Source organism: Nylanderia fulva, unplaced genomic scaffold, assembly GCF_048542155.1.
Source record: "Nylanderia fulva isolate GAGA-0341 unplaced genomic scaffold, ASM4854215v1 Scaffold331, whole genome shotgun sequence".
NCBI lineage: Eukaryota > Metazoa > Arthropoda > Insecta > Hymenoptera > Formicidae > Nylanderia > Nylanderia fulva.
The window spans coordinates 41,918-66,685 of record NW_028190402.1 but is presented as its reverse complement, the minus strand read 5'-3'; the positions used below and the strand labels follow the sequence as shown (position 1 = coordinate 66,685).

At 30.3% G+C, this 24,768-nt stretch overlaps 1 protein-coding gene and 2 pseudogenes across 1 annotated transcript; 2 read left to right on the top strand and 1 right to left on the bottom strand.

Annotated features, from left to right (window-relative positions):
• The first annotated feature begins 782 nt into the window (after positions 1 to 782).
• Positions 783 to 17,317, top strand: LOC114941181 (very long chain fatty acid elongase AAEL008004-like). The gene is made up of 3 exons (XM_085485017.1): positions 783 to 869; positions 16,059 to 16,327; positions 16,988 to 17,317. Exons 1-3 carry the CDS (start codon positions 827 to 829, stop codon positions 17,315 to 17,317), a joined length of 642 nt encoding a protein of 213 aa, XP_085341143.1. The 5' UTR covers positions 783 to 826.
• LOC146722319 (uncharacterized) lies at positions 4,581 to 7,375 on the bottom strand (annotated as a pseudogene).
• LOC146722318 (uncharacterized) lies at positions 7,634 to 14,852 on the top strand (annotated as a pseudogene).
• Positions 17,318 to 24,768: the final 7,451 nt, after the last annotated feature.

The following is a 24,768-nucleotide window of genomic DNA, read 5'->3' as shown; positions in this document are numbered from 1 at the left end:
TCGTTATATAATAATATAATAATTTTTAAAAATATGGCATTTACCATTTAATAGAGCAGTTTTAGTTTTAATAATTTTTTGTATTACGATGATTTTTAACGAAATTGAACAATTTAAAAAAGTTAAAATACTTATTTTTTAATTGATTTGTGATAATGCAATAATAACAAATTTTAGAAACATTTAAAAAATGATTTTACAGGAAAAACTTTAAGCTCTCACATTGCAAAGTTAAAAAATGTTGCAGATTCTTTTTTGAGAAAGTAAAGCTCTCACAAGACAAAAATTTTTTATTTTATTTATAATTCGTGATTTTCAAAAATTAACAAATTCACAGAAACTAAAAAAGTAACATTTTGAGAGTAAAGATTTCAACCTTTGAAACCTTTTCTTTGGAAATTAATACAATAGGAAAAGGCTTTTACACGAGCAAATATGGTTGACTATGTAAAATTACTGTATTTAAATATAAAATTTACAATAAATTTGTGCAAGACTGCATTCGAGCTTGATTATCACATCCCTTTCTTTGGATTTAAATTTTGTTCATTTTCATCAAAGTTGTTTGAATTTTGCTTATTAAAAAAAAATGAGTTCTCTTAATTTTAATGAACAGTATAAATTCACTACAGCAGAAAAAAATGATTAGAATGTCATTAATATTATAATAATATTCAAAATATGCAAAATAATCTATTAATATTAATGTCTATGTACAAAGTACACTACGAATATTTATATAATTGACAAAGTGACTATAGAAATAACAAAATCGATCTAGCTTTAATAAGTATCAGAAGTGAGCATAGTTATTGACGTTGCAGTTATGATAAAAGAAATTTATAATTATTTATTTGTAGAGCTCTCTGGTAAGTGATTTTATCTTTTTAACAGAATTAATGCGCGCATTTTTTAAAATGTTAGAAATTTATTGATTATATATTTTTTAATTATTAACTCTAACAAGAAATTTTATATTAATAGAAATGTGTGCTATTTTATGTATAGTAGGTCCCAAGTAAAAGTTAGATTTGTATTATCTTGTTGGTATTTTTTAAATAAATTAAAATATTTTAGTAACATTTTATAATACAGATATTACACAACATTTTTAATATATAGAATTATATTTAGCAAATATAGATTTAAGAATTGAAAAATGCGATATAAAGAATTAGATAAAATGGTACTTTAAAAATTCACTTTTTTACTTAAAAAATAAAACCGAATAAAGAATAAAACCAGTTTCTCAAAATGCAAATATTTAAACGTGACAATTTTATTTTATTTGCTATGCAAGTTTCTTATATTGTAATTTTGTAAGTGTTAATGCAAAAAACTGTGTATAATAAATATTCAAATAATGACTAAGCCTTTCTGCCTTTAAATTTTATACAAATAGTAGAGTAATAATGGCAATAGGAGCCTCGTATCGTACGTTAGATGCAAATAATCTTAATAAAAATGAATAATTATTTTTAATTGGTATCACAAACCAACATTTTCGGGCCGTTACTTAAATTTCTATTCGTAACATCCGATGTGTCGAAAAAGGGATTCATTTATGGCATTGTATAGTCTTGTATCTTTCGCACCCTCTATTTTATAGAGAGAATTTAAAATTTAGTATAAGAGTTTTATTAAATAATAGTTATCCGTTGGAATTTATTTTCCAAACAATTCTAGATTGAAATTTTTACTGAATAAGAATAATGCTAATCTGAACAGCCAGCTTGTTTCTAATGATAATCGGATTATACCATTATTTTTCGCGATTCCTTATACACCGCTAGTTTTAAATTATTTTAAAAACATAATAAAAAATCTTAATCTGAGAATTTTATATTTTAGTATAAATAAAATGAAGAAATTTATTAAGGTCTATAAGGATAACATGGCCAAGACAAATCGCTGTAACGTAGTTTATAAAATTAACTACTTGAATTATAACGTCTTTTATGTGGGACAAACAGGTTGATAGTTACATACAAGAATTGCTGAACATGGGAATCATATTAACTGGAAGAATAGGACTCACTCTGTTATTACTGAATATAGGCTTGATTCTGATCATCAGTTTGATTGGAACGCGTTGGCCAAACTCCGACAAGTTAGCGCCCTCATTTGAGTGGAATTAAAATTGTCGATAATTACCGACAATTTTAATTCCGCTATTATCGACAGTAATCCATATATGTCAAAAAGCCATTTTAGTGTGTTCAACATATTGAAATCAGACAACATAATATATTTTTACTGTCGAATCATCTCGCACACGCATCTAAGCGTGTCAATGACAGTAAAACATACATATATAAATGTGTCTCTTTATGACATAGTTGAACACAATTTAAATATTGCTGTTTTATATATTTTGATGATATAAGCATATTTTCATGTATTTTTCAAAGAAAATATACAATCTACCATATATATATATATAAAAAATTTTTTTCCGGGTTGAACCCTGCAATTTTTATATTTTATTCATAAGACCACTATTTCTTGGACATAATTGGCCGTTGCCGGACTTTTGAACCACCTTGTATATATATATATATATATTTCAAAAGTTCAAAAGTCCGGCAACGGCCAATTATGTCCAAGAAATAGTGGTCTTATGAATAAAATATAAAAATTGCAGGGTTCAACCCGGAAAAAAATTTTTTATATATATAATTACATCTAAATAATTATATAATTATATGTGAAATATGTTCATTTTATATATAATTAAATTTATTTATATATAAATTATAAAGTTTATGTGTAATCTCATGTTAAGTTATATATGAAACATTATATGTATTTATATATGTGAATACTTATTTATTATATATATATATATATATATATATATATATATATATAAATTTATATAATTATATGTATATAAAAAGCTTTTTTATCTAATTATATATAGACATATTTCATATATAATTTTGCAATTATATGTATAATTTTATATTCTATACAATTTTATATTGTTATATATAAAAATTGTTTTTAGGGAAAATAAGATATTTTATGGTGACCTTGACTTTGACGTAGGGGTCAAATTTAGAGGTCATTTCAAGGTCAATTTTTGTTAAACAAAACCTCCTATTTTTATTAGATATTCTTGTAGCTTATCTCGAGAATTTTCCAAAACACTAATAAAATATTGTTTGATGTACTTATTGAGTTATGAAGGTTTGAAGTGAACAATTCTTTTACAAAATTAACAATATCTTGGAAAACATTCAATTTTTGTTATACATTTATACTTTTTATGCACGGAATAATGAGACCAATCAATAGATGCGAAGAAAACAGTTGCAAAAGACGTATGTAATTTTCAAGAAGCAACTGCTCAGCAAACAACATAATTGCTATATAACACGTAATTAACGTGCATGTAACATGTAACAAACACGTTAGTTGTAATTTCCCACTTATGGATGTATTATTTGTAATATAACATATGTTCTATTATTTATTGTAATTATATCCCAGATAAGATAGTGACTTACAATTAGCGAAAGATTATCTTCCGGCATCCTACAATATCGATGCTATCTGGGATGTAATTACAATATATAAATAACATATGTCATATTACAAATGTTACATCTATGAATGAGAAATTACCGTATATGTTACATGTAACATGCACGTTATATAGTAATATATACATGTAACATAGCAGTTATATTTTGTGTTTGCTGGGTGCATTTTCTTTACACCAAATTGGTCTCATTATTCTATGCATAAAAATAAAAAGTATGATAATGTAAAACTGAATATTTTACAAAGATATAATTTTATGTCAAACGATTGCTTCGAATCTTTATAATTCAAAAAGTACTTCATAAAAAAATGTTTTATTATAATGTTTTAGAAAGCTGTCTAGATAAGCTACAAGAATATCTAATAAAAAATAAAGGATTCCAATTTAAAAAATTAAGTTGACCTATAAATGATCTCAAAATTTGACACTTAAGTAAAAGTCAACACCTTTAGTATTTTTTTCATAAGACCACTACTTTCGGAGATAATTGGCCATTGCCAGACTTTTGAATCACCATATACGTATTATATATATGTTTATGCACGGATATATGCATCTATATACATGTATATATATGTATATATTTCTTACATATATAAATGCATGCATAGATGCATACATATATACAAATACATATACATATACATGTATACACATACGTGTATGGTATAAGCATACGTGTATGGTACGTATATTGATATTACCTGTAATTTTCTATAAATTACAATGTATGCAGTACGCACAATTTGCTTTTCTTCTCTTATCAATAATTGAGAAAATAGCAAATATATTCAAAACCAGCTGTATATTTTTATATAATATAACAGAATATTATATAATATACAAAACATTTTTATGCATATATAGAATAAAATGGGCCTCTCTATCACCCATTCTCGTGAGAACGCAACCATAATATATGTATTTTTTTCGTCTCTCCGATTTTTGCAAATGAGACATGTGTATTAGACATTTTTTTGCAACAATATTTATTAGAATTACACATTTTTAGTATAATAATAAATTTTTATTAGTTAGAAAAAGGCGACAGTTTATTTTCTGCTAAAATTTTTAAGAAATGTTGTCTCATACGTTTAACATCAGTGGAATATGTCTCATTACAAGAATTTCCTCCTAAAGCTATAGTTGTAGCAAATGCGGCAGCAAAGATTTCACAACATATACCATCAGGTTGTGTTTGAACGTCTTCAAATATTATATTATTTTTATTTATTTGTGGATAACGGCGATGAATGTAATTTTTCCTTTAGCCTTCAATGTTTCGTATGTACAGCCAGATAGACTGTCGTACACTTGAAGCTTGGTGCCGTCAAAAGAAATACATCGCCAGTGATTACTGCAATTTCCTCCAATAATTTGTAAGCTTTTGTCGTTACAACTTGCTTCAATTATATGAGGATATTCCAAATATTGCACACTTTGTGTCTCAAAACAAGAATTCTTTCTTATGACGCGCAAAAATCGGTCCAATGATTCGTCATTTATTTGACTATCTAAAAGTAATACATTTCCTTTACTGAATTAAAAGAAGCAACCCAATTATCTAAAAATTTTTTTTGCTTTGCCATATCGCGTTCTGTTAGTTCTGTATTTTTTGAGTAACTAACTATGATGCAATCATCTTGTTCTGCATTTAAAGCAGTTATAGTTGCTTCCATTGATAAAATATTTGATTTAATACATTTCTTTTTTTTGGGAATGTTTTTATCTTCTACATTACACTGTGGAAGACTCGTTCGTTTTCTTTTTTTAGCTACTTCTTGTTGAGCTTCTATTATATAGCTTCTATTATATATTATATAGCTTGAATTTTTAATTGGCATATGTCGATTATGCCGACTATCCAAGATTTCCGGCAGCATGCAATCGTAATAGAAACGTGTTAAAAAGGGCAGCATTTGATTACTCCAAAATACAGTGTCCCTATTAACACGTACTATTTTCAAGTTTTTTGGCGTCCACACAGCGAAAATACAATAATCTTGCTGCGTTATATTTAACTGGCCTTGAATTTTATAGAAAAATCGGTGATTTTGATTCATCTTATATGGATTTTTCTTATCAAAGATGCCTTTCAAATGAGGCAATATTTTTATGGCTTCTTCCGCTGTTAAATGCTTAGCTGATAAAGGACATTTTATTTCTACCAGACCATCTTCATCTATGAGCCCGTCTGAAGAAGCACCCAAACACGGATTTTTAATATCAATAAATAATCCGCAAATTTTTATCTCCTTTTTTAATGTTACAGCCAATTTTTTTCTCGCAATTTTTTCCATTTCGCGACCATATTTCATAGCCGCAGTATCAATAGAGAGAGGAAATAAAATGTTTTTTACGGTTGCGGCGCAAAACGTTGTCGGTCTGATGCGACATAAAATTTCAAAATTAGACTCCGTCAACAGTTCCTGTCTCAGTGAATGCCACAAATCTGAATCACTTTGCTCTATTGTATTACGTTCAATTTGTCTCCAATTTTTCCCATTTTCAAACAACTTTTCCAAATGATTTTGTCGAAGTTGTTCAAAAACTTCGGGTAGAAGATCAGGTTTTTGTGATTGCGGACCGTAATGACAATCTGTTCCTGACTTCCTTTTACATTTTTGCCGTCCATTCATTTTCCGAGATTCTCTAGTTCTTACAACTTTAATTTGTCGTCGCTTTTCCAGAATCTCGACAGTAGGAGGAACATTTTTATCCATGCTTTTATGCATTTCCGTAATACCTAGTTTCCAATTATGTTGCAAAACTGCCCCCGCAACTCTAGCATTGTAAGAGCCTCGGTTATTAAAATTAATGCGCTTACCAGCAATTTCTTTGCAGATTATCGAATTGAACGATTCTACAGGATTGTTGGTGTATTTGTACAACAAACCGTCGGAATAAGCGCTTAAATATATGATAGCCTTCTCTACTCTTTGGTAAAGATCGTGTAACTTGAGAAACGGTACATAATTTTTCTTCGTTTCATCAAGGTCACATATACGACCGCGTTCCTTACATCGTTTATGTTCACCAAATATATGACTAGGAATGTTTAATATATCTTTTTGTAATTCTCTAGCTTTATCATGGTGAGGTTGCTCTTGTTTATTTCGTAAATCAATTGTTTCTATCACTTCTGTTCGTATGTTCATAACATTGTTCTTTACAACATTTCGTAACTGGACGAAATCGCGCTTTCTTTGCATTTTTGGCTGAGTTGTCCCTGCTACCGCCTGCAGCTTTTTGCATAGATTGTAAAGCAAATGATTGGTGCATTCTATTTTTTTCACGTTCACCATTTCTTCCCGATATGGTCTGCTATTAATGATGGCCTGATAGACGCTGCTATTGCCATCGGCAATAACTGTTCTAAAAATTAATTCATGCATTTCCAGGCTACTTTTAAAGCCTTCTGCAATGGCGTCGCTCTCCATACTTGTGGAGCTTGCGTTACGATCGAAATTTTTATATCATTTATGGTTTTTTTGGTTCGATTCCGTTTTGTTCCGCTACATCGCATATCGTGCAATATTTATTGCGGATACCGACAAAAAGAACTTTTTTTGTGTAGTAACCAATTAAAGTACCAACACCGGAAAGAGAATCGTAGGCGTGGCCGTACGATCTTTTACTCCAACTACCATCAGCTATTACAGTTATGTACGGAATACCGTTTATAACATCGTTCCTTTCGAGAGCCAGTTGCTTTTCAGTTTGGCCAGCCATTTTCATATTTTTCATGGCTGTTTTTTTAAACTCGTCTACTAACATATCTCGATTTTGAATATAATTTTTATCGGACATACATTGAATATTCATAACTGCACACAGCTCTTCTAATTGGGCATAGCCAATTCCCACTGTAATAGTTCCTACTGCAGCAGCCATATCAATGCTTAATATTTTTGAATCTTTGGGTTCTGACCAGAATTTGGCTTCAGTATTGCACATTTGGCACTTGAAAGTAAAATGCGCCTTAAACTTTTTGGTTTTAGTTTTTATGAGTTTCCAATCTTTAAATTGGCACTCTATTCCTTTTATATGATTATTGAATAATCTCTGGAGTTCTTTCCATACATGAGAAAAGTCAACAATGCGTCGACCTTCAGGCAAGCTTTCCTGGATACAATTTTAATCCAGAAGGTCATTCTCGATAACAAAATAATTATCTTCGCAAAGTTTGACATCTTTATTACAAATATCTGTTTCAGAAATTGACTCCAGGCATTGCACTTTCTGAGTACTAACTTTAGAATCTATTGTATCGGAATCCGATTCAACCGATTTTTGAAAATCGATGGATTCATTGCTAGTATTCTCATATGTGCTATTCCTAGAGTCATTTTCCTCTTAGCCTTCGGTTTTAGTTTTTATGACTTTCCAATCTTTAAATTGGCATTCTAATTCTTTCATATAATTATTGAATGATCTCTGGAGTTCATTCCACATATAAGAAAAATTGACAATGCGACGCCCTTGAGGCATGCTTTCCTGGATATGATTTATATCCAGAGGGCTATTCTCGATAACAAAATGATTGTTATTTTCGCAAAGTTCGTCATTTTTATTACACATATCTGTTTCTGAACTTGACTCTAAGCAATGCACTTTTTGAATACTAACTTTTGAATCCATCGTATCGGAGAATAATTCCACCGATTTTTGAAAATCGATGGATTTATTGCTAGTATTCTTCTATGTGCTATTCCTAGAATCATTTTTCTCTTGGCCTTCGATTTTAGTTTTTACGAGTTTCCAATCTTTAAATTGGCACTCTATTTCTTTCATATGATTATTAAATGATCTCTGAAGTTTATTCCACATATGAGTAAAGTCGACAATGCGACGCCTTTGAGACATGCTTTCCTGGATATTATTTATATCCAGAGGGTTATTCTCGATAATAAAATGATTGTTATCTTCGCAAAGTTTGACATTTTTACTACACGTACCTGTATTTGAATTTGACTCCAGGCATTGCATCGCGGGTACTAACGATTGGATACTAACTTTCGAATCCATTGTATCGGATAGTAATTCCGCTGATTTCTGATTATCGATGGATTTATTGTTAATATCCTTAGATGTGCTATACCTGGAGTCATTTTTCTTTTGTCTCTTTAGCTTTAGCATCCGTTGCCTGCAAAAAAGAATAATGTTAAAATATTGTTAAAAAAATTAAATGTATCAGTTATTATATAATTATCAAAAGAAGATTTTTGAAAAATAAATGCAGTCTCTTGTTTATAAATCTATATCTTATTTAAACTATATTATATTATACAATAAAGTTTCAATATAAATGTTTTATTTTTATACTAAGCAGAGAATACATAAACCGTATCTGATGTAAAGAAACAGTTTACGAATAAATAAGTCTTGCATAAAATATCTTCCAGAACGCACATGCAAATAGTTCTGGGAGAAGATATTTGCAATTAGCAGACGAATAAATCGTCTCTGATATAAAATATAACCAGAACGCACATGCAAATTGTTCTGGGAGAAGATATTTTTAAAGCAATTAGCAGACGAATAAATCGTCTCTGATATAAAATATCTTTTTTTTAATAACCAGAACGCACATGCAAATCGTTCTGGGAAAAAATATTTTATGCTTACGCGCGATATTACGCGTGCGCGCGTGTGTGCGTGTGTGTGTATATGTATATGTATATATATGTATATATATGTATATATATATATATATATATATATGTATATATATATAAGAAAGAAGGGGGTTTCATTAAAATATCGCAAAAAATTTATAGATGGAGAAAATCTTGAAAATTTCGAAATCATCTTTATTTTTAGAATAATCTCAAGAATACGAAGTTTTATTGTGGACATCACGTTGCGGGACATCCTGTATATATATATACATACATACATACATACTTTCATATATATACAATAAACACAATAATAATTACCCTACAAATCAACTAATCTCTAACAATGCTTAAGCTCGTATATAAACAAACACAATGATAAATTAATCAATAATATTAGGCCATGTGTAACAAGCAAAAAAATTTTATTAATTCTTGGAAAAAAATTTTTTGATTTGAAAAAACCATTTGACAAACGTTTCGACCTGTACCTTGGTCGACCTTGGTCTTCTTCAGTGCGCAGTAATCGTTATGATAATTAAATAAATATAAATAAAAATAAAAATAAAATTATAATAATAAGTCGCAATATCGTGTCAAGTAAATTAAAAACTAATGTCAAAAATAAAAAGGCGAAATACGATGACATTAAATTCAAATCATCAAGCATAGCTCGACACGAACAGTCCAACGCTGAGTTCAAAAATCATATAACTAATCCGGCTAATCCATATTATTTTCAAATTATTGTTGATAACTCGGAGTGGCACTTTGACATTGCTCCAAACCAACCGCTCTTCGTTGGTCGGCGGAAGGCTGTCAGTCCGGCAATAAACTTGTCATCTTTCCCAAGTTTTTTTTTTTTATAAAATGTTATAAACTGAATTTATAAATTTGTTTAATATAAAATTAAAAATTGACTTATGTATGCGTAAAAAATTAAGAATTAAAAATTAAAAAATTAGCTAATTTTTGCTTACAGTTGTATCTGGATAAAGAAAGATGACAATGCCTCCAATGCTTGCTGAACTTATTACTTGAATTTAATGTCATCGTATTTCGCCTTTTTATTTTTGACATCAGTTTTTAATTTACTTGACACGATATTGCGACTTATTATTATAATTTTATTTTTATTTTTATTTATATTTATTTAATTATCATAACGATTACTGCGCACTGAAGAAGACCAAGGTCGACCAAGGTACAGGTCGAAACGTTTGTCAAATGGTTTTTTCAAATAAAAAATTTTTTTCCAAGAATTAATAAAATTTTTTTGCTTGTTACACATGGCCTAATATTATTGATTAATTTATCATTGTGTTTGTTTATATACGAGCTTAAGCATTGTTAGAGATTAGTTGATTTGTAGGGTAATTATTATTGTGTTTATTGTATATATATACATATATATATATGAAAGTATGTATGTATGTATGTATATATATACACAGGATGTCCCGCAACGTGATGTCCACAATAAAACTTCGTATTCTTGAGATTATTCTAAAAATAAAGATAATTTCGAAATTTTCAAGATTTTCTCCATCTATAAATTTTTTGCGATATTTTAATGAAACCCCCTTCTTTCTTATATATATACATATATATATATATATATATATATATATATATATACATATATATACATATATATACATATACATATACACACACACGCACACACGCGCGCACGCGTAATATCGCGCGTAAGCATAAAATATCTTTTCCCAGAACGATTTGCATGTGCGTTCTGGTTATTAAAAAAAAGATATTTTATATCAGAGACGATTTATTCGTCTGCCAATTGCTTTAACAATATCTTCTCCCACAACAATTTGCATGTGCGTTCTGATTATATTTTATATCAGAGACGATTTATTCGTCTGCTAATTGCAAATATCTTCTCCCAGAACTATTTGCATGTGCGTTCTGGAAGATATTTTATGCAAGACTTATTTATTCGTAAACTGTTTCTTTACATCAGATACGGTTTATGTATTCTCTGCTTAGTATAAAAATAAAACATTTATATTGAAACTTTATTGTATAATATAATATAGTTTAAATAAGATATAGATTTATAAACAAGAGACTGCATTTATTTTTCAAAAATCTTCTTTTGATAATTATATAATAACTGATACATTTAATTTTTTTAACAATATTTTAACATTATTCTTTTTTGCAGGCAACGGATGCTAAAGCTAAAGAGACAAGAGAAAAATGACTCCAGGTATAGCACATCTAAGGATATTAACAATAAATCCATCGATAATCAGAAATCAGCGGAATTACTATCCGATACAATGGATTCGAAAGTTAGTATCCAATCGTTAGTACCCGCGATGCAATGCCTGGAGTCAAATTCAAATACAGGTACGTGTAGTAAAAATGTCAAACTTTGCGAAGATAACAATCATTTTATTATCGAGAATAACCCTCTGGATATAAATAATATCCAGGAAAGCATGTCTCAAAGGCGTCGCATTGTCGACTTTACTCATATGTGGAATAAACTTCAGAGATCATTTAATAATCATATGAAAGAAATAGAGTGCCAATTTAAAGATTGGAAACTCATAAAAACTAAAATCGAAGGCCAAGAGAAAAATGATTCTAGGAATAGCACATAGAAGAATACTAGCAATGAATCCATCGATTTTCAAAAATCGGTGGAATTATTCTCCGATACGATGGATTCAAAAGTTAGTATTCAAAAAGTGCATTGCTTAGAGTCAAGTTCAGAAACAGATATGTGTAATAAAAATGACGAACTTTGCGAAAATAACAATCATTTTGTTATCGAGAATAGCCCTCTGGATATAAATCATATCCAGGAAAGCATGCCTCAAGGGCGTCGCATTGTCAATTTTTCTTATATGTGGAATGAACTCCAGAGATCATTCAATAATTATATGAAAGAATTAGAATGCCAATTTAAAGATTGGAAAGTCATAAAAACTAAAACCGAAGGCTAAGAGGAAAATGACTCTAGGAATAGCACATATGAGAATACTAGCAATGAATCCATCGATTTTCAAAAATCGGTTGAATCGGATTCCGATACAATAGATTCTAAAGTTAGTACTCAGAAAGTGCAATGCCTGGAGTCAATTTCTGAAACAGATATTTGTAATAAAGATGTCAAACTTTGCGAAGATAATTATTTTGTTATCGAGAATGACCTTCTGGATTAAAATTGTATCCAGGAAAGCTTGCCTGAAGGTCGACGCATTGTTGACTTTTCTCATGTATGGAAAGAACTCCAGAGATTATTCAATAATCATATAAAAGGAATAGAGTGCCAATTTAAAGATTGGAAACTCATAAAAACTAAAACCAAAAAGTTTAAGGCGCATTTTACTTTCAAGTGCCAAATGTGCAATACTGAAGCCAAATTCTGGTCAGAACCCAAAGATTCAAAAATATTAAGCATTGATATGGCTGCTGCAGTAGGAACTATTACAGTGGGAATTGGCTATGCCCAATTAGAAGAGCTGTGTGCAGTTATGAATATTCAATGTATGTCCGATAAAAATTATATTCAAAATCGAGATATGTTAGTAGACGAGTTTAAAAAAACAGCCATGAAAAATATGAAAATGGCTGGCCAAACTGAAAAGCAACTGGCTCTCGAAAGGAACGATGTTATAAACGGTATTCCGTACATAACTGTAATAGCTGATGGTAGTTGGAGTAAAAGATCGTACGGCCACGCCTACGATTCTCTTTCCGGTGTTGGTACTTTAATTGGTTACTACACAAAAAAAGTTCTTTTTGTCGGTATCCGCAATAAATATTGCACGATATGCGATGTAGCGGAACAAAACGGAATCGAACCAAAAAACCATAAATGATATAAAAATTTCGATCGTAACGCAAGCTCCACAAGTATGGAGAGCGACGCCATTGCAGAAGGCTTTAAAAGTAGCCTGGAAATGCATGAATTAATTTTTAGAACAGTTATTGCCGATGGCGATAGCAGCGTCTATCAGGCCATCATTAATAGCAGACCATATCGGGAAGAAATGGTGAACGTGAAAAAAATAGAATGCACCAATCATTTGCTTTACAATCTATGCAAAAAGCTGCAGGCGGTAGCAGGGACAACTCAGCCAAAAATGCAAAGAAAGCGCGATTTCGTCCAGTTACGAAATGTTGTAAAGAACAATGTTATGAACATACGAACAGAAGTGATAGAAACAATTGATTTACGAAATAAACAAGAGCAACCTCACCATGATAAAGCTAGAGAATTACAAAAAGATATATTAAACATTCCTAGTCATATATTTGGTGAACATAAACGATGTAAGGAACGCGGTCGTATATGTGACCTTGATGAAACGAAGAAAAATTATGTACCGTTTCTCAAGTTACACGATCTTTACCAAAGAGTAGAGAAGGCTATCATATATTTAAGCGCTTATTCCGACGGTTTGTTGTACAAATACACCAACAATCCTGTAGAATCGTTCAATTCGATAATCTGCAAAGAAATTGCTGGTAAGCGCATTAATTTTAATAACCGAGGCTCCTACAATGCTAGAGTTGCGGGGGCAGTTTTGCAACATAATTGGAAACTAGGTATTACGGAAATGCATAAAAGCATGGATAAAAATGTTCCTCCTACTGTCGAGATTCTGGAAAAGCGACGACAAATTAAAGTTGTAAGAACTAGAGAATCTCGGAAAATGAATGGACGGCAAAAATGTAAAAGGAAGTCAGGAACAGATTGTCATTACGGTCCGCAATCACAAAAACCTGATCTTCTACCCGAAGTTTTTGAACAACTTCGACAAAATCATTTGGAAAAGTTGTTTGAAAATGGGAAAAATTGGAGACAAATTGAACGTAATACAATAGAGCAAAGTGATTCAGATTTGTGGCATTCACTGAGACAGGAACTGTTGACGGAGTCTAATTTTGAAATTTTATGTCGCATCAGACCGACAACGTTTTGCGCCGCAACCGTAAAAAACATTTTATTTCCTCTCTCTATTGATACTGCGGCTATGAAATATGGTCGCGAAATGGAAAAAATTGCGAGAAAAAAATTGGCTGTAACATTAAAAAAGGAGATAAAAATTTGCGGATTATTTATTGATATTAAAAATCCGTGTTTGGGTGCTTCTTCAGACGGGCTCATAGATGAAGATGGTCTGGTAGAAATAAAATGTCCTTTATCAGCTAAGCATTTAACAGCGGAAGAAGCCATAAAAATATTGCCTCATTTGAAAGGCATCTTTGATAAGAAAAATCCATATAAGATGAATCAAAATCACCGATTTTTCTATAAAATTCAAGGCCAGTTAAATATAACGCAGCAAGATTATTGTATTTTCGCTGTGTGGACGCCAAAAAGCTTGAAAATAGTACGTGTTAATAGGGACACTGTATTTTGGAGTAATCAAATGCTGCCCTTTTTAACACGTTTCTATTACGATTGCATGCTGCCGGAAATCTTGGATAGTCGGCATAATCGACATATGCCAATTAGAAGTTCAAGCTATATAATAGAAGCTCAACAAGAAGTAGTTAAAAAAAGAAAACGAACGAGTCTTCTACATAATTATATTAAAATAAACAACCCAATTATTGTTGTAGATAAGGAAAAATTAACGTACGCCATAATGACGGAAAGGAAGTTAGAACAATGTAGCAAAATAAATGTATAATATGTATGCAAACAAGATACACCTATATATCGCATAGATGTAGATGCACCGTGCAAAATCCATTGTATACACTACGACAGCGTTATCAGGAAAATATGTAATGTAAGACAATGTGTGTGTGTGTGTGTCAGAAGACAAGACAGCATGAGAGAGACGAAGATAATGACTGTCTGTCCTTGTCTAACTGCACGATTGCAGCTCCCTCTATCGCAACATTGCGCAACTAATTTTCTGTTCTGTTTTATTCCTAAATGTCATTTTGCACATACACATGTGAATGAAATATTCCACAATCGAGATCTTTTTTATTAGACTTCTAAACTTATTACTGTAAGTTCACTAATATTCCTTTATGCAATCTTTTGGAGGAAGCGGTCTTATTTTGTACGTATAAATTGTGAAACTTTTATACAAGCAAATATTGTTATGACGTGACGCGAGAAGCCAAAGAAACTCGTATTTAAAAATTTTTTGTTTTTTATCACAAATTCAGACTGCTTCCTCTTTTATTATTGTATTAACTTTAATTGTGGAAAAGCATTTGTTATTTTATTAACGCAATAAAAACTTGACTCACCGACTGTGAGTAATAAAAATTAGTTATGTACTTTGATTTCTTGAGTAACTACAGTTATAATTTATTGCTTATATTTCTTAAATTTTATGATACGACTTTAATGAGTTTCTTATTATGGTGTCCTGTGTTTTTCTGATCCTGGCTTATCAATCTTGGAGGGATTTAATATCGTTTGGACGCTATGATGACGATAATTAGAGATTTGATTTTAATTACTCTATCGGACCGGCGGATTTTTTAATAGAAAATTTGTCTCGGCGTAGATATAAACCTTTATTTTCTATCTTCTAATTTTTGTTTTTTATGCGGGATAATTTAGACTTTATAGCGCTGAAGATGGCCCTAAGAAATGTTCGAAATATCCGCGATTATTATTGAGATTATATGTGAAACATTTGTCTACTTGTATGAATAATAAATTTCACGATGTTAACTTTAGATAAGTAATTGTCATTTTTATTAAGATTTTTTGCACCTAACGTACGGTGCCAGGCTCGTATTGTCATTTACTCTACTATTTTTTTTATTTTGAGAGCTATTTATAGCAATTTATGTTATTTAAATTTTATTAAATAGGGTTTGTGCACACTGTATATTTTATTTTAAAAACTATGTTGTATTTTTTACAGCTCCGTTAAGTCGTGAATGGCCATTAATATTTTCACCATTTCCATTAATGATGATAATTTTTGGATATTTGTATTTTATTCGTTATATTGGACCCCGCTATATGATAAGTCGAACGCCATATAAATTGAAAACCTTAATGTTGCTTTATAACTTTATACAAATTTTAGCAAACTTATGGGTGGTACAAGAATTTATATCTTCTGACTGGTTTTCAAAATATACCCTATTGTGTTCAGAGCTATTTCCGCATTCTTCCAATACGCTTAAAGTATATTTTTATTATATGTAATATTATCATTAGTTATTGATTGTATTGTTTGTCGGAAAAATAAGTTGTAAATAATTTTTAAATTTATATTTAAAAATTATTTACAACTTATTTTTCTGACAATATAAAATAGACAATATGAAAGCAAGTAGAGTAAATATGATAATATGGAATATAAGATTATGAGTAGCCTTATATTCTACTCAAGAAATTGTCAGTAGTTCAATTATTTAAAAAAAGAAGTTCTAAGATTAAACTTTTGATTCAATAGAATTTTGATAATTTTTCTGTTCACACATTAAATTTTTACAAATAATTAGTTACAGGTATATAAATTTTATAAGTCGTAATAATTACAATTTCGAAGAGAGAGAGAAAATTAAGACAGTGTTAGGAAAATATTATACTAATATAATTATATTTATTATCGATAATTATCTAGCAGATCATTATTCTATAAATTATTACACAATTAAATAATTTTTCTCACTTAATATTATACTAAAATTCTTTCATTTCAGTTTTTAATCAGATATTTTTGTAATAATTTCTGTGACATATTTTCTGTTGTTCGTTATTATTCACATTCTACATAGGCAATATTTTTTTATTTTTTTAATAACACTTTGTGTACTTGGTTTTATCAAAGTTGAGTTTCAGATATTCAATTCTATGTGGTGGCTATTTATATTAAAGATATTCGATCTGACGGAAACCTGTATATTTGTGTTGAGGAAGAAACAGAATCAAGTTTCCACTTTGCACGTCTATCATCATGTCTCTAATATTTTTTTCGGTTGGTTTTATTTAAAATACATTCTGGACGAGAGAGTGTTATTGCTTACTCTATTTAATTGTAGCATACACGTAATTATGTATATGTATTATTTTGTTTCTGCATGGGGTCCGAAATATCAACAAAAAATATATTTTCTTAAACCTTTTATAACTAAAATCCAAATGGTAAGTTGCATTATATTTTATTTATAATAAAACTTTATACACGAGTGAGTATGCATATAAAAATATATTAGGGGTATCCTACACAAAAGTTTTAGTCTTTCTGCATATTGATACAATTATATCATATAAGATATAAATAAATGTTTACCCTTTTATGTTTTGAAGTGTTAACATTAACATTTTCAAAACGTTAAATATAATTAATTAATATTAAACGTTATTTCACAAAACAATAATAACAACATGAGTGACCAAAAATTTTATATTCTATATGTACATTCGATATGCATTTCAATAAGAAAAGAACGTCGCTAAAAGTATATAGATTAATTTATTCTGCTCTTTGTAAAGGTGTTCTATTCATAATATTTGCAAATATTAATTTTGATGTTTTATAAATAATAATTTTGATGTTAGTTGTCAATCACACTCTAGGATGCCACGAAAAGACTAAAACTAATGATTTGCAAGCATTATGCAGGGTGTCCCAGAGCACTTGTGCCAACGCTCGTGAGCAGGTAGAGGACAGTAAATTGAGCAAAAAAGTTTTATACCATTTTGCGATATTCGTAATAATAAACGAAATATTTAATACACTCAGCCGCAAAAAAGCGGTACACTTAAAATTTGAGAAAATTCATCAAATTTTAAATAATCATAACTTGGTAAATAATAATGATAAAAATATGTTTAAAAAAGCAAAATAAAGGTTTTAATGTCCACTTTAAGAATATTTAAGTGCCAATTATGCTCAACCATTTTTTTAAAATGGCGGATAACGAAGCGAGAGAATGTAAAATTGATTATTAAAGGACCGAGTTTGGGACAGTGTACGGCGCGAATCAGATATTGCAGCCCAATGGGATCAAATACACGTAAAAGTGTAGAGTGTTACCTTTAAAATGCTTTTTTATTGAGCTCGCTATGATAATTATTCATTGAATTATTCCAAATTCAATTCAAAACGCTTTTTTTCTTCTTCAATTTGCAACTCAGCGAATAATTATTGTATCGAGATCGGTAAAAAAGCATTTTAAAAGTAACACTCCACACTTTTACGTGCATTTAGTCCCATTGGGCTGCAATACCTGATTTACACCACGCACTGGAGCAAAGCAGAAACTTTTATTTAACAGTTTAAAAAAACATAATTTTATTATAATAAACATAATTAACATAATTAACATAATTTTAATTTAATTTACGTGTGTGTGTGTATTCGTTTATATACCACAAGGATAAGGACCCCGTGGTTCGTCAACTCCACAGTATTTAAAGACTCCAAACTCTCCTTGTGGCGTGTGTGTGTGTTTGTGTACGCGCGCACGCATGTGTGTATTAATAGTGGGTATGACCTCATTCATGCGATCAGGCATACTCTGTATTAATTTTTTTATTTCATCGTGCGTAATTGCATCCCATGAGTTTTAAAGAATTCTTTGAGGTTCTCGCAGTGACTGAGAGGCAGGTACGTGATTTCGTACTTTCTTGCCGAGATTGTCCCACAAATGTTCGATGGGATTTAAATCTGGACTATTTGCTGGCCAAACGAGTCGATTTATGCCAACTTCATCAAAGAAATCAAGCACTCTTCTCGCAATGTGTGGTCGAGCATTGTCTTGCATAAACAAGAAGTTATCTCTGATAAAATGTGCATACGGAACAATATACGGAATGAGTACGTCTTCCACGTATACATCTGCGTTTATGTTTCTGTCAAAAAAGTGCAAATCTGTATAAGTGTATGCTGAAATACCTGTCCAACCATTACAGAGCCTCCATTGTAGCTATGCCTTTCACTTACAGTACAATCTGCAAATCGTTCTCTACGGCGACGATAAACTCGTTCTCGTCCATCTGGAGAATAGAGACAAAAACAAGATTCATCGCTAAAGAGTACTTGGCTCCAGTCTGCGTAATTCCAGTCTCTATGCGCAACTGCAAAATTGAGTCGAGCTACACGATGACGACGTGTAAGTAAAGGTACAGCCGCTGGTCTGCGCGAAAACAGATTTTGTTGCGCTAATCTTCTCCGAACGATGTCAACGGATACATTACAATGGTGGACATTCCTTAAATTGTTTCGAATTTGGCTGTTCGATGTATGTCTCTTAACGAATTTAAAACAACAAATCGGTTATCATTTTCATTGGTACATCGAGGGCGTCCAGAACCAGGTCTTCTCTTGAAAGAATTGGTGTTTAAGTACCTGGCATAAGCACGTTGCACAGTTGATGCCGACAAATCAAGTGCCTCAGCAATGTATCTTTGACTTCTGCCATCTTTAATTAAAGCAACAACTTGAGCAGCTTTTTCTGAAGTTATCGTTGCCATAATTGGTCAGTAATTTCGAGAAGTAATTAATTATGGTTTCAATTAATAAAGTCGCAAAAAGCAACGCGTCTAGAAAGCTTACAACTCAATCGCATAACTTGCACTATAGTCTTTCCATGTCTTTTCCGTTTGAGACGCGTTGCTAAGAGACAGACGCGTCGTTAAATCCCAGAATATGTACCGGGTGTTTAAATAAGTGTTACAAATTTTTATCTCTAAAAATGTAGAAAAAAATGTTTCAAATAAAAGTTTTAATATCTCGAGGGGGGCATAGTTGATGTCATAGAAATGTTTGTAAGAGGCAATTTTCAAGCTTATTTATTTAGTCAATTTAATTATTTTATATAGAATTATTCTAAGCATTTATGTAAATAGATTTTTTGTACTATTCTGCATAAAAATATGAGAAAATGTAGCCAAGAATTGAACAGTTTCCGAGATATTTCACATAATCTGACATATTTTTGATATAAAGTACAAAATATCTCGTAAAATATTTAGTTTTCAATAGTCTTGCTTTCATGTATAGAATAATTAGACGAAACAATTGGTATAAACAACAAACATGTGTTTTTACAAAAAAATATATATATCTGCATGTAGCAAATTGTATATTTTTTTTACTATGTATCTTTTTTTATTTGTCTATATAATTATTCTATACATAAAAGTATCATCAAACACTAAATATTTTATTTACAAAATATTTTTTAATTTTTTTATCAAAATATGTTAGATTATGTAAAATATCTCGTTCAATTATTGACTTTTACCCTGTATGCAGAATATGTTACAAGGAAAAAATCAATTTACATAAATACTTAGACTAATCAATATAAAATAATTATCTTGAAAATTGCCTTCTACAAATATTTCTGTAACATCAAAGTATATATATCTCCGTTGAAATGCTGAAACTTTTATTTGCAGTATTATTTTCTAAAAATTATACTTTTAGAAATAAAAAATTGTAACGTTTTATTTAGAACATTCAGTAAATATATTTATACACACACTAGTGAATGATATATATTATATATATAAGAATTGCATGTAAATATATAAGCAAAAAAACAAATATATATATATATATATATATATATTATTGTGTTCAAACTATGTAATAAAGATACAATTATGTGTATGTTTTACTGTCATTGACACGCTTAGATAAAAACGCGTGTGCGAGATGATTAAACAGTAAAAATATATTATGTTGTCTAAAAAAATATAATATGTTGAACACAATAAAATTGTTTTTTTTTTTGACATGCATATAAATTTTTAATATGTGGAAACTGTTGATAATAGCGAAATTAAAATTGTCGGTAATTATCGACAATTTTAGTTACGCTTAGATAAGGGCGCTAACCCGTCGGAGACTAAAAGTGAGATGTGTGTGTGTGTGTGTGTGTGTGTGTGTGTGCTGATCGATATTCGAGAGTTCTAGTCATAGTAGAATATTTTTCGTGCAATTCTTAACGCATTAAACAAGTTTCTAAAGAGTTCAAGACAGTACCGATGTTATATTATTTTTGAAAAAATGTTTACTACTCGAAAATGCATTTAAATGCATTTTAAGACAGATAAAAGTGAAATGTGTGTGTGTGTTTGTGTGTGTGTGCTGGTCAATATTTAAGAGTTCTAATCGTAATAAAATATTTTTCCTACAATTCTTAACGCATTAAACGAGTTTCTAAAGAGTTCAAGGCACTACCGATGTTGCGTTATTTTAAAAAAATTTTAATTTTATTAAATTTATTATTACAGTATTTTTCGTCTGAACTTTTGGGAACTCATACCCAAACTGTTGAACTCGTCAGAATATTGCTCTCTTATGATAACAGATTCGAAATTCGATGAGATGCTAAAAAGCCATACGAGAAGTTAGCATCTCTTTTCTTTAGAATGCGGTTTTATGTGCAAATCAATAGAACTATTGTTGAAACTTATTAGAACTCCTAGAACTATGCCGGATGCAAGTAAATTTGTGAGATGCTAACAATTGAGATGCTAGCTTCACACTGTCGCTATTGACAGCCATCCGACATGTCCACCGAGTCTGGTCTACCGCTTTCTACCCGATTATTTGTTTAGATATTTTAATTAATAACTCAATAATTATTGCGAATTTAGCAAAATGGTGTAAAACTTCTATACAATTTAACGTGCTTTACTTGCCCACGATGGTTGACACGACTATTACCGGACACCCTGTATATGCTTGCAAATCATTAGTTTCTGTAACTAAACGAACAAATGTGAAGCACATCATCAGGTGCAGGATAAGAAATTAAATCGAAAATTCCTGAGCTATTTTTTAATTTGAGTTTTATTTTTAATGCTATAAATTGTTAAAGTTTGTCAAATAGCGCGTAGCTATATATGGAAAACAGCGTAGGCGCCGCTTTAGTAGGCGTACTAAGGCCTATTAAGGTGATGTCTACTTGAATCTCGATACTCTCGGGCCCCCACCTAGTAGACCTTAGTACGCCTATTAGCGGCGCTTACGTTGTCTACCGTTGTAGCCATGCACTAATTGGCAAACTTTAACAATTTATTACACATATAAGAGGCTAATAAGAGCAACAGTAATAATATGAAGATTATAAACTAATTTATTACATTTAATCAATATCACTGATATAAACAAAACAGTTTAAATTAAAATTATAAAAATAGACTCGAAAGTTGAAACAAATAAGAAATTCTAAGGTTATTTCAACTGATGAATACAGACGTTTGTTGTTTACTGATGGAACTCTCTCCAGGGCATATGGCTTGCCTAAAGTCCATAAAGAAAACTGCCCGTTCAGATTAATAGTGTCATCGGTTGACACTCCTCTGTATAACTTAGCGAATTTCCTGCACAAGATTATAGTTAAAAGCCTCCCAGTGCCTGAAGGTCGTGTTGACAACGGTTTCGAACTAGTGAAAAAATTGTCACAGATTCACATTGATATGAATACACATAGATGAATTTAAATTAATCTCGTTAGACGTTGTCTCACTGTTCACTAACGTCCCTATTGATTTGGCTCTTGAAAGTATTTTCTCTAGATGGGAATTCATCTCAAAGAATTGTGACTTATCAAAATCAGAATTTTTAAATGGAATAGACTTAGTTTTAAATTCTACCTTTTTTATTTTTAATAACGTTATCTGCCAAACCTTTGGAACGCCCATGGGTTCTCCTCTCTCACCAGTGATTGCAGATTTAGTTTTACAAGAGCTTGAGAATAAATCATTACGATTATTAAAATTCACACCCCGATTTACTTTAGATATGTTGACGACATTGTATTGACTGTTCCATTGACTTTAATTGACCTACACACTTATGACTTTTAATTCTTATCACAATAGACTCCAATTCACTCTGGAAACTGACGATAATAATAAAATAAACTTTTTAGATTTGACACTAATTTTAGAAAACAACAAGATAATCACTGATTGGTATCACAAGCCGACATTCTCGGGGAGATATTTACACTTTTTTTCTCAGCATCCTTTGTGTTAAAAGAGAGGAACTATATACGGTCTAGTGGATAGAACAATTTTATTGTCACATCCACGATTTCATTATAAAAATCTCGTTACCATTGTCAACATACTTTTAGAAAACTGTTATCCGCTTGACGTGATCTTTAATACTTAACCAACGTCTATTAATTTTATTCAAAAAATTAAAAAATACCACAACTAACGGTAACAACAATAATAATAATAATAGTGAAAAAACGTCTTTTTTCACTATTCCATTTTTACCCGGATTGACGGAACAATTTAGAAATATTATTAGGAACATGAATATTAAATTATCCTTCTTTAGTTTTAATAAATTAAATAAATACATACGAGTACATAAAGATACTATTTCTACAATGAATAATACAAACGTTGTTTACAAAATTAATTGTTCAAACTGCGACGCTTCTTACGTGGGCCAGACTAGTAGAAGACTGACCACAAGAATTTCTGAACATATATTGGTATCACAAGCCGACATTCTCGGGGAGATATTTACACTTCTTTTCTCAGCATCCTTTGTGTCAAAAGAGAGGAACTATATACGGTCTAGTGGATAGAACAATTTTATATATAACAATAGAAAACACATTGTTAGAAATACTAATACTAAATCAGTAATAACGGACCACCGCGTTAATTTTAACCATGAATTTGATTGGGACAACAATTTAATATTTTAGATAAAGAAATTTATTAAGGAAAAAGATCAGCATCAGAAATGATATACATAAAAAGACAAAATAATAGTCTCAATTTACAGACTGATACTAAAAATCTATCCGATATTTATATTGAAGCTATAGAGAGACTACCTAAACTCTAAGGTTAAATAACAAATACAAAATGATTATAATTGTTTGTCACTTTTCGTTTCCAACTGAGCTTCAGTTTCCTCTGAGCCGTTCTACTGACATTAGGATTTTACTAGCGTTACTGTTGTTACTGTTACAATTGAAATATTGTCACATCATAAATACATGTAAGTTTTTATTAGCATTTTTTATACCATATGTTAGATTATTGTTTTATAACGCACTTGACTTTTGGATCTTATAATTATTGAGGTGTATTGAGAAAATTATTTTAATTTATAGGATGCGATTAATATTTTATATTCTAACACCTGCCAACCTCGTAGTCAGAAAACTAGAGAGGATTGCTTCCCACAGTAACGTAAATGTGATAGCTTAGCAAGAGTCATATTAATCTTACGAAGTTTTATTTCGTTTACTGATGTAACGGCTTTTAAATATGTTTATTAGACATTTATACGTTAAAAACATTTAGACTTTGTTGATTTTAATTTTGCTTTTTATACTGCGCTGAAGAAGATCCGAAAAATTGGATCGAAACGTTCGCCTTCTTATTTGTTTCAACTTTCGAGTCTATTTTTATAATTTTAATTTAAACTGTTTTGTTTATATCAGTGATATTGATTAAATGTAATAAATTAGTTTATAATCTTCATATTATTACTGCTGCTCTTATTAGTCTCTTATATGTGTAATACTTTATTTGAATTAAAGAGCATTTAATTAGTATATTGTTTAACAATTTATAACGTCAAAAATAAAACTTAAATTAAAAATGGCTTAGAACTTTTTGATTTA

What these genes read in the sequence shown, in the direction of transcription:
- LOC114941181 (XM_085485017.1), top strand. Translation starts at nt 827, where the DNA reads ATGATAAAAGAAATTTATAATTATTTATTTGTAGAGCTCTCTG. An exon ending in TTTATTTGTAGAGCTCTCTG is followed by an intron (nt 870 to 16,058) that starts GTAAGTGATTTT and finishes TATTTTTTACAG; the next exon opens with CTCCGTTAAGTCGTGAATGG. An exon ending in ATTCTTCCAATACGCTTAAA is followed by an intron (nt 16,328 to 16,987) that starts GTATATTTTTAT and finishes GTTGAGTTTCAG; the next exon opens with ATATTCAATTCTATGTGGTG.